Here is a 15,001-nt window from a genome sequence, read left to right as displayed (position 1 = left end):
GGCCGAATGACTCTGCGCAGTAGCAGGCCTTCCCGTCGTGCCTCTGGGTCATGAGGACGAGCGAACCGCGTTCTGGATCTCGCTCTGCGCGTCCATGAATGCACCGCAATGCTATGCTACATCCTATGCTAGCGGACTTCACGGATGTTTACTCAGACTTCTACGGGACTCGCCTCGGACGTGAAACCGCGGATGTATGCAGACGGCAACAGCCACCGACCACATCATGTGGATGTAAGTTTATATAAAATCGCTAAAATCGTTGATTTCAATGTTAATACGTGTTATATATTAACCAGTGAAAATGAGTCACTGGATTCTCCACTGGATTCTCACAACCATCCGACCCACATTTTAATTCCGTTCCGCCTGACATCAGTCTTTAGTACCAGACTGACTTCCAGCCACTCGTACTACGTTAACCATAACCAAGCAAGAATCCTCGTTTTGTGGACACGAAGTCACTGCGCGTACCCAGCTTGCACCTCGGCCGCATTGTATTTTTCACTGCAGTACCACGGACTGGCCAACATGTCTTTTTTGCTTCAAGGCTGAGCGAAGTCCCCGTGACTTGGATGGCACGCCAGAAGCCATAGAGGTAGCCCTCGTTGAAAGAGTTGAACATTTTCCAAGACTCTCCAACAGAGATCCTCAAAAACTCAGAGAGCTTGGGGACCTACTCCTGTCATAGTCTGCTCACCTCCATTCTGGCTCCAGTAAATTTCCACTCAACCCACCTCTGCTCCTATCTGCCAGACAGCCACACCCACCTCATTAGTTCATTCCCCTCACCTGGTCTCTCAGCTGCATCTCATCCACAATCAGACCCAGTATATAAGCCTCTCCAGTTCACAGACTCAGTGCCAGATTGTTTTTTTGCGTCGATGACAGTCTTTCCAGCGTTTGGACTGATTTCCCGGCTTTGACCCTGCTTCACCCAACTTCCCTGCCTCATCTCTGCCACGGTAAACACTTCTGCCTTCTGTCCACGACTACGAGCTTTGTCAGTGTGTTTCTGGAGCACTGTCTGCCCTACTCCTCGGCGGCCTGGCTTCTCCCCGTACCTGCTCTTCGTCGTGAGTTTCCAGCCATCAATGCCTCATCTTACAGACTCTAAGCTTGTACACCCCGGTCGTCTGGATTGCTCCTGGGTGCCTGCTCTTCTGCCTGGTATACGCTACAGGCTGCCTTAAGCCTGTTTTCTCTGCCAACCTGCTGATCTGCTGCAAAAAAGGACATTGCCAACTCTCCCCATGTTGTACTGCTCTTGGGTTCAATCCCCCCTGTTACAACTTCTAGAGGTAGAGTCAACTAAAGAGGACAGCTACTTACCAGGACTGCTGTATTTGGACACAGCACATGGCATTTTCTCCAGTTTTTGACAAGCGCCTGTATAATCTGCAAGACAAATGGATGTCGGAAAGGACTAGGTACAAACAGACTCATTGTGTCAGTTTTCCACCATTTTCTTTCTTCTGTCGCTTAATACGAGATGAGGCAAGAATGAGAAACGATCCCACTTGTAAGTCAGCAGTTTTAGAAACCACATCCACCCCAGCTAAGGTGGACAACCATTCTGGAAAAGGTATGGAAAGTCAAAAGCTCCTCTTGCAGTCCTTAAAACAAAAGTAGGAAATTCAGCGCATAAGGAGAGCACAGACACCTTTTACCGAACCCCCCTAACCCCTAACAAACAGTGCCCAATTCACAGGAGACCCACACTCACTTAAAAGGTGCAGGGCTTTTAGAGAAAAACTTTATGTCTGTGGGAACCTTAAAAAAAAAATATATATATATATATTAGATATACGAACCACCGTAGCTCACACGCTCTCCTTCCGGTCGGAAGGTTATTTAGGGACAACAGAAACAAGGTGCGTTCTCTCTCTCTCTCTCTCTCTCTCTCTCTATTACTGGTTCACAGGATGCGGAAGCGTAGACACAGCGTGACTGACAGCAAACATTTGTTTGTGGTAGGTTCTGTATTCAATTAGTTACATTATCATATCGTGTAATTTTAGAGCGCATAGAGAATGTTTGTCAAATAATATGCATTTGTCCCTTTAGAGCCCAGAATCAGCAGTTTGTTGTGGTGGTCAGAGCAGTCGCCGTATAGGCACGCAGGAAACGCAGTATGTAAATCCTTCAACAATATCAAACTGAATTTTACGTCTGTTGAAAATGTACAGTCAAATAATTGTTTTTGGCCATGGTGCACATTTTGAGTGAGGATTATAAATGTGTGACCAGACATTAAACAGGTCACCAGTCTGGGTGAAACGGATCAGTTAAAGGTACAGAAATATTGAATACTTTTTAATGGAATACAATGCTTGCTAAAATATCCCAGAAGGTAACCTAATATGTCTATAATATGTTTATTTGTACAGGACTGTCTTCAAGTGCAATATTTTGACTGTCACAGTTTTTTCCCTACGGAGTTATTTAAGAGTAACGGGCCTTTTTGTAAATTTCGTTTTCGTCTTGTTTTTGGCATTAATTTAGATTCGGCATGTGCAATATGACTTGTGCTTAATGTACAATATGACTTGTTTGTAATGTGCAATCATAAGAACTGTAACTTGGTCAACTGGGAGTTGTAGGTTCACTATTAATTCATAGAGACCCTCTTGTGTGCTGCATATTCCTTGTGTTGATTTTCTTGTTTGCAGTGTTATTTTTGGATTGTAGTGTTACCCTGCCACATGAGGTGGATCCTAAATATTATAGTAACTTTTGGACCTCTCCCGTTGCACCAGTGTTACCTAAACTAAGTGATTGTGTTAGTGCATAGTTAACTGCACAGCTTATTGTCTAACTACTGCTATAGCTAACTGCAAAGCTTATTGTCTTACTACTGCTATAGCTAACTGAACAGCTTATTGTCTTACTGCTGCTATAGCTACCTGCACAGCTATTGTCTAAACCACCTTATTGCTGGTGTTTAAATAAAAGCTACTGCGTAGCTTTAGGCCAAAGACTGTTAAATAAAATTAGATTTTTTGGAGCCATCAGCCTCTTGTCCCGTTCATTCTGGACTGAACCTGTCTCAGTGAATAAGAGTGTGAAAGAATAACTGATAAGCGCCGTCGTGGAACACTTTTCATCACTACATAATTGGCGTTATCGGCAGGATCTAGAGGCTGGGTTTCTTTTGTTTTGTGTTTTTTATTTATATTTTATTTTGTGGCCCTTTTTAGCATAGGGTAGAGTGTGGAAAAACAGTGAAAGGTTGTCGGCCATGAGGGAACCGCAAAACCAGTTTGCCTACATCTACAGACCGTCTGGGACGTGTACTGGGAGGATGAAGGATCTACAGGCCCTCATGGCACAGCTGATGAAAGTTGAGAGAGCAACTGCGGGAATAATCACAGGGACCAGACCCAGTCGCAGGGTCCTCTACTGCACCTCCTAATGTGGCCTCTTCTAAAAGCCTGGCAAGTAGAGCCACAAACCCGTGTTGTGTTTATGTACCTAGAGAACGTAAATGTCCTAAGTTCATGGGGAAAATGTCAGTTGATCTGTTAACAGTTGAGCAATGGTTTGAAGAGGTATGCAGATGTCTGGAGGTTAGGTATATGCCATTACCTGAACAGCTATTGTTTATCAAATGGAGGTGCCAAGTCTTAGGTTCATTTTCACTCTAGTGCCAACAGAGATATCCCGGAAAAATCTTTGCCATTTTGATTGAAAACTATAATTGCACTCAGTCCTATGTAGCAGCACACACGTTTTTCCAACTTTTCAGTGAGAGGGGGAATCCTTACGTGACGACTCGCATATCCTTAAGTCTTTAATTGGATGCTGAGATACATAAAATGCCCTGTGGCATTCCCATCTCTGATGTGCTTTTGCGTGATCAGTTTATTGAACATGTGCTGGATGACATGTTGCACAGAGAGTTGAAGCGACGTGTCATCCAAGGACCAGCTTTTTCATTTGTTGACCTTCATGCTGTTGCCATTAGGTGGACAGAAATAAGTAAGCAAGGGGGTACTCTTGTGACACATTCTCCGAGGCAGTGGATAGTTTTGAGGCCTGCACAAATGCTGTCACTGCTAGGCTTAAAGATGAAGTAGCTGAAATAAAAGAGTGCCTCCGCAAACAGCAAGCTCAATTAGATACTATTATGAAGCATGTCACTGTCCAGTTCCCACAGCCTCCTCAGTTCCCAAAGCCTACTGAGGGTGATACATATCCTAACTCAGCTAAGCACTTCCGTTTCCAAGCGGATGGAAAACCATTTTGCCATTGTTGCAATAGAGCAGGCCTATTTCAAAGTTCTGTAGGGTAAACCTAACCATCTCCAAGACCAGTGGAGGGTTTGACTCTGAAATTGGGGTGCAGTGGGAGGGGGCCCTGACTCTCAGCCGTCGGGAAACTAGGCCCCTCTGGTGCGGAGAGCAAGGCATCAAAAAAGGGTTTTGCGAGCTTACCTGAAGATCAAATGGAAGATCCCTCTTGACTTATTGGAGACTGCCCAGTTGTGGAGATCAGCATGGGGGGTGTCACAGTATATTGCCTTTTTGATACAGGGCCAATGGTCGCCACAATCAGGGAATGTTTCTTTGTGGAACACTTGGAATCAAAAGGTATCGGGTTGTTGAAAAAATGTCACTGGCTACGTCTAAAGGCTGCCATTTGACTTAAAATCACCTATAAAGGGAATGTGGAGCTTGATGTGACTGTTTTGGTTAAGACCCAGACACGAATGGGTGTGTTGGTTGTAGAGGACCCCGAAGATGAACCAACGCAGCTGGCTGTGCCTGGTCTCTTAGAAATGAATATCATTGGCCTCTGTTACCGTCTGTTTTTGAACAGTTTGGCTGTAGTCTTTTTGAGTCACCGGCTCTCCAAGCTGCCAGTAAGGAGGGTTAGCACATTGAAGCTTTAAACACACAGGGGTACTTGGGTAAAGCCAAAGTTTATGGTCGAGCTGTCTGCTTTCTTGCTGGTTCCCTGAAGTGGATACACACTACCTGTCCTTCTGCTGCTAACCTCCTGCACCCATCAGTGCTTCTTGAACACCTGGTAATGGGAAATCACCTTCCGGCAGGTGTTCTTGTTTCATCAGCTCTTCTTTCGGTCCATCAGGGCACTGTTGAAATTCCTATCGTCAATGTGGGCACTGACGATGTTTGGCTGCAGCCCCTTACACAGTTAGGTGAGATGCACATGGTTGACCCATTGAAATCGAGAAGCTCAGTCCTGCTTGAAGAAACAGAGGACCACAGTACTGTAGCTGTGATTTAAAAGGTGACTGCAGCATGTTCTCCCGCCATTGATCTTTCCAGTCTTTCATGGTCGAACCTTTTGTCTGAACAGACGCAACAAGGAAGAGAGCTTGTGCAGAAGTACAGCACAGTTTTCAGTCAGGGAAAGGGAGACCTGGGATGTACTACACTGGTGGAGCATGAAATTCCTTTCGTGGATGATGGCCCAGTGCGGCAACGCTACCGCAGACTCCTGGCATCACAGTATGAACAGGTCAAAGCCCACATTCAGGAGCTGTTGGACAGAGGTGTGGTGCATCCAAGCTGTAGTCCATACTCCTCTCCAATTGTGGTAGTTTAAAAAAACCCTGGAGAAATCAGGTTGTGTATTGACTACAGTCTGCTCAATGCCAAGACGAGGAAGGATGCTTATCCCCTCCCCCGAATTGAAGAGTCGTTGGACGCTCTCACAGGCGCTCAGTGGTTTTCAACATTAGACCTTGCAAGTGGGTACAATCAAGTCCCTATGGCAGAGAAAGACAAAGCAAAAACAGCCTTTTGTACGCCTTTTGGGCTCTTTGAGTTTAATCGAATGCCGTTCGGGCTTTGTAATGCCCCCAGCACCTTTCGAAGGTTAATTTTGGGGATCAGAGTCTCCAGTCTTTACTGTTGTACCTGGACGACATTGTGATTTTTTCTTCATCCTTTGACCAGCATCTCCAACGTCTTGACCTGGTTCTGACTCATCTCCAAGAAACAATCTGAAATTGAAACTGCAGAAATGTAATTTCTTTCAATCCGAGGTCAAATACTTGGGCCATGTGATTTCAGCAGCTGGCGTTGCCTACGATCCTTCCAAGATCAGTGCAGTGGCCGAATGGGTATGACCTACGACATGCACAGAACTACAATCATTCCTAGGATTTGCCACCTACTATTGCTGTTTTGTGGAGGGATTTGCAAAGCATGCTGCCCCACTCCAACAGTTGGTGGCTAAAATGGATGGCACCAAGAAGAAATGCAAGGCCCTGGGGAAAGGCGTTATAGGCAACAGTTGGAGTGATTACTGTGAAAGTGCATTTGAAACACTCAAGAGGCTACTTGTGAGTGCCCCAGTTCTGGGATATTCTGATTTCACCAAACCATTTGTCCTCGAAATAGATGCCAGTCATGCCAGACTTGGGGCGGTGTTATCTCAGGAGCAGGATGGCAAAAGACGACCAACTGCTTTCGCAAGCAGGGGCCTCAGACCCACAGAAAGGAATATGTCCAACTACAGCTCTCGTAAACTGGAATTCCTAGCCGTGAAATGAGCAGTGACCCAGAAATTTAGGGAATACCTGCTAGGAAATAAATTTGTAGTGTTCACTGATAACAACCCCCTCAGTTATTGGCAGTCAGCGGAACTGGGAGCAGTGGAGCAACAGTGGGAATAAGAGCTGGCAGTCTTTGATTTTGAGATCAAGTATCGACCAGGTCCAGCAAATCGTAACGCAGACGCTTTGTCAAGTCAGTTGCACTCACACAGCCTGTCCTACGTACTCCCTGAAGGTGACATATGAAGTTCACAAACAGACATTAGACATGCCTCAAACTGTCGATGCGGCCAACTGTCAAGCTATTGCTGCTTTTCCATCACGACCCAAAGCTAATATAATGGCTTAACAGGCCGGAGACCCAGTGATTGGTGCATTCGCAGCACTGGCGAAGAGGAAAGCCTCCAACAAAACAAGACAACGCTTACAAAGGAGTGAAGAAGTTAGTGCAACAGTGGGGGCAGAATAAGAACGAGAGATGGTATCCTGTATCGCCAAGTACAAGCACCAGGAGAAGCTCAAGCTGTGTTCCAACTTTTGTTGCATCAGTGCTTGCAGAAAGAGGTGTTTAAAAACCTCCATGATGATCATCAGGGCATTGACGGACCACAAGCCTCATCAGGCAGAGATGTTTTTGGCCATTTATGAGACGTGACATTGAAAGACATTGTAAAGAGTGTAACCATTGCATGCTGGCCAAAGCAGTACAACCAAAAGTCTGAACCTTCAGGGGAAATCTGTCTGCCTCGAAACCACTCAAAGTTATTGCTATTGATTTCTCCACATTGTACAAGGCCAGTAATGGACAAGAGAATGTGCTGGTGGTCACTGATGTATTCTTGAAGTGCTTCCAAGCATACCAAACACCAGATCCACTGGCTGGTACAGTGGCCCAGGTGCTGACAGAAAAGTGGTTTCACACCTATGGTGTGCCTATTGACAACGATCAAGGAAGGAGCTTTGGAGTAAGACTGGGCAATATGGACCAAAAGTCATTATTCAATATTTTTTAGCTGACGGCGATACTCAACTTTTTCCGTAAAGAAATGTCAAAAACAAAGTCAGTTCCAAGTCAAATCAATGTGCCAAATGTCACACAGGCAAATTTAATAACCAGCTGCAGATGGACATGAAATTGTCACAAAAATAAAGTAAACTCTTGTTAAATAATAATAGGCAATAAATAATGATATCAAATAAAAACGCTCCTTAAATTAAAATAAATTGAAAAAATGCTCCCTTCTTGCATAACAACATACATAGAGCTGTGCAAATAATGAAAATGTTAACAGAACAGATACAGAACAAAAATAACAGGCCAGGCCTATTACTGAACATGTTATAGGTTTTGTACCAGGAAAACTAGCCTGTCAACTGAGTCAGGATTCAGGGATGCCCTCTGGCAGGTTACAATGTTCCCACTGCAACTGAAAACCCTTTCAGAAGGGGAGCTGGTGGCTGGCACACAAAGATACTTCTTCGCCAGGCGGCTCAGTGCTGGAAAGGCAACTTCATGTTCTTTCCACCATTTGAGAGGGTCTTCATCACTCTCTACACAAACTGACTGCAGGTAGCTAGAAAGTTCATTTTCTACTGCCTCCCTCTAAGTGAGTGTGGTGCTGGTGGCTGTGCTGTGCTTGAAGAAGCTTGCCAGTGATTTCTTCCTTTTAACTGTGGGTAAAATTGCCACTGCTGCATTTCCTTGGTTCACATGTACAGCTGGATCACGCAGCTCAGACAGACAGCTTCCCTGATCATCTTGCAGAGTCTCTGATTCCGCCTCCAAGATGACTTTACGTTTCGGCACATCCATTCTTTCTGCCTGGATGTATTTTGCCCTGAACTGTGGATCTAAAAAAGAGGCAATCTCCAATAGGTCACTGGTGGATGGTTCTAAGTATTTGCCATTGAGGTTATCCAGAGTGGTCTTAATGGTTTTGCACAGCTCATTAGTGCCCTCTTCATCTGCCAGGAGAGTAGTATTAAACAGGTGTAGCACAGGTCTGACGTATGAGAGGGTAACGTACTCCTCTTCTGAAAGAGTGTCAGTGAAGTCTTGAAGGGGTTTCAGAGCTTTCTGGATTGCCTCCAGGACCTCTATGTCTTGCCAAGTAGGGACAAAAGGTTGGGGTTTTTTGTCAGCCGACAGGACTTTTGCAAGTGCTCTTTCCTGCTCCACGACCCTCTCGATCATTTGCAGCCTTGATCCCCAGCGTGTAGCTGCCTCTGGGATGAGTTGGTGACCTGGCACACCCAGCTGCATCTGCACTTCAGCCAGCTCTCTTCTCTTCTTCCAGCTGTAGGAGAAGCTTCTGACAACTCTGTTACACAGAGAAATGGCCCGGGTGATGCGGGTGTCATTCATACCTTGTCCTGTAATGCACACAATTTTAAAATATCTTTTAACAACTAAGATTTTTCTTTATGTTAAGCAGCAGATCACTCAAAGACTTCCATCTGTGTTTAATAGTGATGTCCATGACCTGTTGTGCTTATTGGTTACATTTTTTTTACTAAAGCCACCATCAAATGAGTGAAACACCTGTATATTTTTATCTGTGCAATATCATATGCTAGATTACTAAAAATGCATCCAAGTCTCCTCATAGCTGGCAGTCTGACTATCCACATACACAAACCCCTTTTGATAGATGTTGTAGTTTATGGAAATTACTTTTCAGTAATTTCAATTTCAGAATCTTTATACTGATGATTATTCCCTATTTAGCCTAAACATTTCAAATAAGATTATCTTGTGGTCAATAAGCATATTACTATAAACAATGTTTCTACTAAGCATTAGGCCTGGCATTTATTTATTTCCCCCCGACTAGTGTCATTCAACATTGCACTCAACAATGGCCAGATGAAGTCGGTGACCAAAACACTGCATCCTCAGCCACTTGTTGCACTGCTTTGACAACATTACTCCCGTTGTCGGTTGTTATGGCAACCAGTCCTGTTGGGTTGAGGTTCCAGCTTGTGAGGACATCCTGCAGGGCTCCAGCTATATTCTTTCCAGTGTGGTCCTCTGAAATGTAGCTGGTTTGTAGACAGGCACTTTGCATCTCCCAGTTGTCCATGATATGTATTGTCACACTCATGTACGGCTCACAGGTCCTGCTGGGCCACATGTCGGTGGTCAGCGCGAAGTAAGACACATTAGCGGTTAAGCGGCAAGACTCGTAGGACTTCAGCATACATTTTTGGCAGTTCTTCTCTTGCAAAATAATTGCGACTGGGCAACCGGTATCTTGGGTCAAGGGGTTTTAGCAGCTGTATAAAGCCGTCCTGCTGCACTGTTGCAACGGGCACCATATCTTTTGCGATGTGTTAGGCCACTGCATTGGTAATATTGCCCCACTTATCGCTTTTCCTATCATAAGGCACAGCGAGGCTGAATGATGATTGCAACGTGGTTTGTTTTGGTGCAGGCTGTGATGGCTTCACGTTCTGGGTTGCAGCACGAAGTTTCATACACTCCTCCTATTGTACTTTAACTCTTCTCCTCTCTCATCTGTATCTGTCTCCTTCTCCATCTTGCAGGACTAGTGTGAGCGGGTAGGGGAGGGGAAGGTATTGGTTTTGCGGTTTCTCTCAGAGAGAAAGAGAGGCGGGGCGAGGCGAAGTTGTGTTTGAGAGACAGACAGGGAGAGGAGAAATAGGCGTACTGGCGACTGCACGAAAGAAACTGATAACGTTATTTTAACGCAACATAAATCTCGATATACATAATATTGTCTAATCCTATATCGTGTTTGAAAATATAACGATATATTTTAAAAACTCGATATATCGTCCAGCCCTACTTTGAAGGAGACCTTCTGAAACGACTATGCCATCTGTACGGGATTTTAAAAAAGTAGAACTACACTAAACCACCCTGAGGCCAATGGACAATGTGAAAGATATCATCGAACCTTGCATGACTTGCTGCGCACCCTCCCCCAGGACAAGAAAAGAAAATGGCCACAATACTTACCTCAGGTGCTCTTTGCCTATTACACCACAGAACACCAGTCTACGGGTTATTCGCCATATGAACTCATGTTTGGTCAAAAAGCCCAACTGCCCATGGATTTTTTGCTGGGTGTATCAGAGGAACCCACTTCCAGATCAGCACAGGACTGGGTGGACAAATACAAAAATCGTCTGAGTTCGGTCTATCTTCTTTCAAGGAGCAGCTTCAGCCGGCAGCAGAACGAAGAAATAGACATTACCAGCCAACAGCATCTTCCCTTCTTTCCCCTGGAACTTTGGTTTACCGGAAGAGCCACCCCCACAGGTGGTTTTCAGGATTCAGGATGCTTGGGACCCAGTCATCTATGTAGTTAAAAAAATATGTATGAAAAGGAAGGGTTTTTACAATACGCCCCAGAGATAGAGTCCAGTAAAGGTGATCGCCTGACAGGTGATCCTCCTCAGCAGTCAAATCCCAATATAGTGGACGAAGACAGTGACACAGAGGGAGTTGTGCTCACCATGGAACCAGACTGGCAGACAGCTCAGACCCCTTCCCCTACTTCACCTGATCCGGTTAGTCAAACCTTAAGCCCTAGCCCTGGTACCCCTCCATCCACCCTAGATCAAGTACAGGGAAACGACGCAGTAATGAGGTAAATGTTAAGGCAACAGAGGAACCCAACATACTACAAAGGCGGTCTCAAATAAGCAAAGCAGGGCATCATAGTAACCTCTTTAACCTTCCAAGGTCAGTAAACCACACCCTTGCTATCTCAGCTAGAAATCCACAGGTGACCAACGCTGCAAACAACGAAGAAGTTAAAATTGTGTTTAGACCTTGGCTGTAACGTGTCACCAGGACGGTGACCTTTTAAAATGGGGGCACGTCTGTGGGAACCTAAAAAATTATATATAATAAATATACGAACCACCGTAGCTCACACGCTATCCTTCCGGTCAGAAAGTTATTTAGGGACAACAGAAACAAGGTGCGCTCTCTCTCTCTCTCTACTACTGGTTCACAGGACGCGGAAGCGTAGACACAGCGTGACTGACAGCAAACATTTGTTTGTGGTAGGTTCTGTATTCAATTAGTTACATTATCAAATCGTGTAACTTTAGATCGCATAGAGAACGGTAGTCAAATAATACGCATTTGTCCCTTTAGAGCCCAGAATCAGCAGTTTGTTGTGGTGGTCAGAGCGGTCGCCGTATAGGCATGCAGGAAACGCAGTATGCAAGTCCTTTGACAGTATCATACTGAAGTTTACATCTGTTGAAAATGTACAGCCAAATCTCTTTTTTTTTTATTTCACCGTAGCCGCCAGTCATCTGCTTGTCTCTGTATGGCCATGGTGCACATTTTGAGTGAGGATTATAAATGTGTCACCAGACATTAAACAGGTCACCGGTCTGGGTGAAACGGATCAGTTAAAGGTACAGAAATATTATATACTTTTTATTGGAATACAATGCTTGCTAAAATATCCCTGAAGGTCACTTAATATGTCTATAATATGTTGATTTGTACATGATTGTCTTCAAGTCCAATATTTTGACTGTCACTGTTTTTTCCCTATAGAGTTATTTTAGAGTAAGGGCCTTTTTGTTAATTTTGTTTTCGTCTTGTTTTTTTTTTTGTTTACTTCTGGCATTAATTTAGATTCGGCATGTGCAATATGACTTGTGGTTAATGTGCAATATGACTTGTGGGTAATGTGCAATCATAAGAACTGTAACTTGGTCAACTGGGATTTGTAGGTTCACTATTATTTCATAGAGACCCTCGTGTGCTCATTGGTTAATGGCAGTATGATGGAAATCTGCATATTCCTTGTGTGTTGATTTTCTTGTGTGCAGTGTTATTTTTTGCCTTTTTTGAATTGTGTTGTTTCCCTGCCACATGAGGTGGATCCTAAATATTATGATAACTTTTTGACCTCTCCCGTTGCACCAGTGTTACCTAAATTAAGTGATTGTTTTAGTGCATAGCTAACTGCACAGCTTATTGTCTTACTACTGCTATAGCTAACTGCACAGCTTATTGTCCAATTAATGCTATAGTTAACTGCACAGCTTATTGTAATCTGCTGCTATAGCTAACTGCACAGCTTATTGTCTTACTACTGCTGTAGCTAACGGCACAGCTATTGTATTAACCACCTTGTTGCTTAGTGCAAAGTCTGGTGTTTAAATATAGCTACTGCGTAGCTGTATGCCATTTTATTGTTTACCTTTTACAAAGGTTTTTATGGATCAGAAGACTATTAAAGATAATTATAAATTATATATTTTGGAGCCATCAGCCTCTCGTCCCGTTCAATCCCCGAGTGTGAATGAATAACTGATAAGCGCCATGGTGGAACACTTTTTATCACTACATTTAAATGAATGCAAATTATTCCTCAACGAAAACAACATTTGCTTCAGATGTTGTGATACTTCTAGTCATCAGGCAAGAAACTGCAAGGCAGAAATCAGATGTTCAGAATGTAACAGCGATAGACACATTCACCACATGTCAGCTCTACCTTAGGCCATGGTGGGGAGGAAAACATGGAAAAGTTTACAGCTGATGCTACTTCCACATGTACTCAGCTGTGTGGAGACACAGGTGAAGGGCATTTCTGCTCTGACATCATCGTATGCATATCTGGCATTCACACAAACTCAAACACACAAACGCAGGGGGGGAGATTTATCTTTTCCAGCCTGGGACATAGATTCCAAGAGTGATTCAAAACAAATTCACATTCGTGTAGACAGGGCCTTAGAGTAAAGAACCATTCTACATTACCAGGTGTCTGCTTAAGCTAAACCATAACCAATTAGCATAAGATAACACCTCATCCCACACAACAATGGAGAACCCCTGTGTGGAGCAGTTCATTTCTTCCCTTGAGCAGAGCCTAAACCCAGGCTACCCTGAATTTATCAACAAGTTGAATTTTCAGTGAGTGTAGGAAAGAAATAGTATCACTACTAAACAACCGGTGCGATACACAAACTGTATCTAAAGGCCCATTGTTAAGATGTTTGTTTCGGATTTTTCACAGGTAAAATAACCTTGCCTTTCAGAGAAAATCAGCATTAGAAGTGGAGGTACCTTCCCTAAGAGCCCAAAATTCTAGTCTGCTCCAGGAAGTTAAGACAGCTAATAGGAAAGCCCTACGCTACTTAAGCCCCTTTCACACTGGCCTAACCCCGCATTTTCTAAAGGTTGAAAACGTTTAATTGGCATTCAGCCCCGGGTCAAATGACTCTGCAATAGACCAAGTAATAATCGGCTTCACCTCCGATCGGCATTGATGTGAACATCACACCCGGGTGAACGCGCTAATTTGCGCCATGACGGAGGCAATGAAGGCTCTACTCCTCCATCGGTAACTGCTGTTACCTCACCAGCTTGCAGCCTCCGAACTGTAGTAAAGAGACCTCATATGTAGCTAGCTGGCTTAGCCTAGCTTTTGCTCGTTGGTGGTAACAACTAACACAATCCAGATCATTGATGAGGTTTAGAACAGGGCACTTTATTTCAATCCTTCGGCGGACATACACGGCCTCATCAGGCGGTTTCTCGTTACACAGTGGCCATAAACTGTCGCTAACATGGATGGTGTGCAGAGCCCTTTCTCCTTGTGGCTGCAGCTACGTACACAAACACAGCGTGCAGCACCAACCTTCTTCTTCTCTCATACACACACACTTCAAACCCCATATGGCCACCTGGCTTGGCTCGTAACACATCGCTGAGTTTGTAAACTTTGAAAGAGTGACAAGTACAAGATATAAGGTAACGTTGACCACTGGCTAACTGGCTACCATGCTTTCTGTTGTTTACTACACTGTTTTTCTTCTTTGTTTAATGTCGCGCACCGCTCTCTACCGCCATCTATGGCCACCAACTGTTTCTACACGATCATCAGACCCTGGTCTGCTCGCAGTGTGAAAGTGGCCAATGCCAATTAAACGCGGGTCGACCCGCGTTTAAAAACCCGGGTCTACACGGTAATTTTGGTTGGAAAGAGCTATTAGAAGATCTGCACTCAGCAGAGTTAGACCTCTGCTCACACATGGAGGAATTGTTTAGGCTTAGAGCAGAAGGTCCTCCCCCAAGTCAGTCTCTCAGCCAATGTGATCAAAGTTACTTTGATTCACACTCCTCCCTTAAGGAATGGTTAACACCCGTTTCCTATCTCTCTAGCCTCTTTCACACTGGCCAAACAACGCCTGGCATTTTCTGCAGTTTGAAAACATTTAATCGTCATTCAGCCCCGGGTCCAATGACTTTGCTATAGACCTGGGTAATAATCGGCTTCACCTCCAATCGGCGTTGATGTTAATGTCACACCCGGGTGAACGTGCTAATTTGCAATGAAGGATTGTCTCCTCCGTTGGTATGTGCGCTGAGTTTTAGCAATATCAATTTAAAATCAATACTACTTTTATCAACAAATGTCTATCATATGCTAAGCTACGAATCATATTATATGAACGTCATATGATAAG

At 44.3% G+C, this 15,001-nt stretch overlaps 1 protein-coding gene across 5 annotated transcripts in view; it reads right to left on the bottom strand.

The window, feature by feature from the left end:
- The window catches only part of slc5a9 (solute carrier family 5 member 9), a 30,651-nt gene that overhangs the window by 9,518 nt on the left and 6,132 nt on the right, over positions 1-15,001 (bottom strand). For 2 of the 5 annotated variants that reach the window (XM_035647790.1, XM_035647793.1), the window contains exon 5: positions 1,333-1,398. The exons of the other annotated variants lie outside the window; for them this stretch is intronic. In XM_035647790.1, coding sequence (XP_035503683.1) covers positions 1,333-1,398 — 66 coding nt within the window. The remainder of the gene's footprint in view (positions 1-1,332; positions 1,399-15,001) is intronic. 5 annotated transcript variants of the gene reach the window in all.

Source organism: Scophthalmus maximus, chromosome 13 (assembly GCF_022379125.1).
Source record: "Scophthalmus maximus strain ysfricsl-2021 chromosome 13, ASM2237912v1, whole genome shotgun sequence".
Lineage (NCBI taxonomy): Eukaryota > Metazoa > Chordata > Actinopteri > Pleuronectiformes > Scophthalmidae > Scophthalmus > Scophthalmus maximus.
Note: the sequence above shows the minus strand (reverse complement) of the source record. Positions and strands in the feature narration are given on the sequence as shown.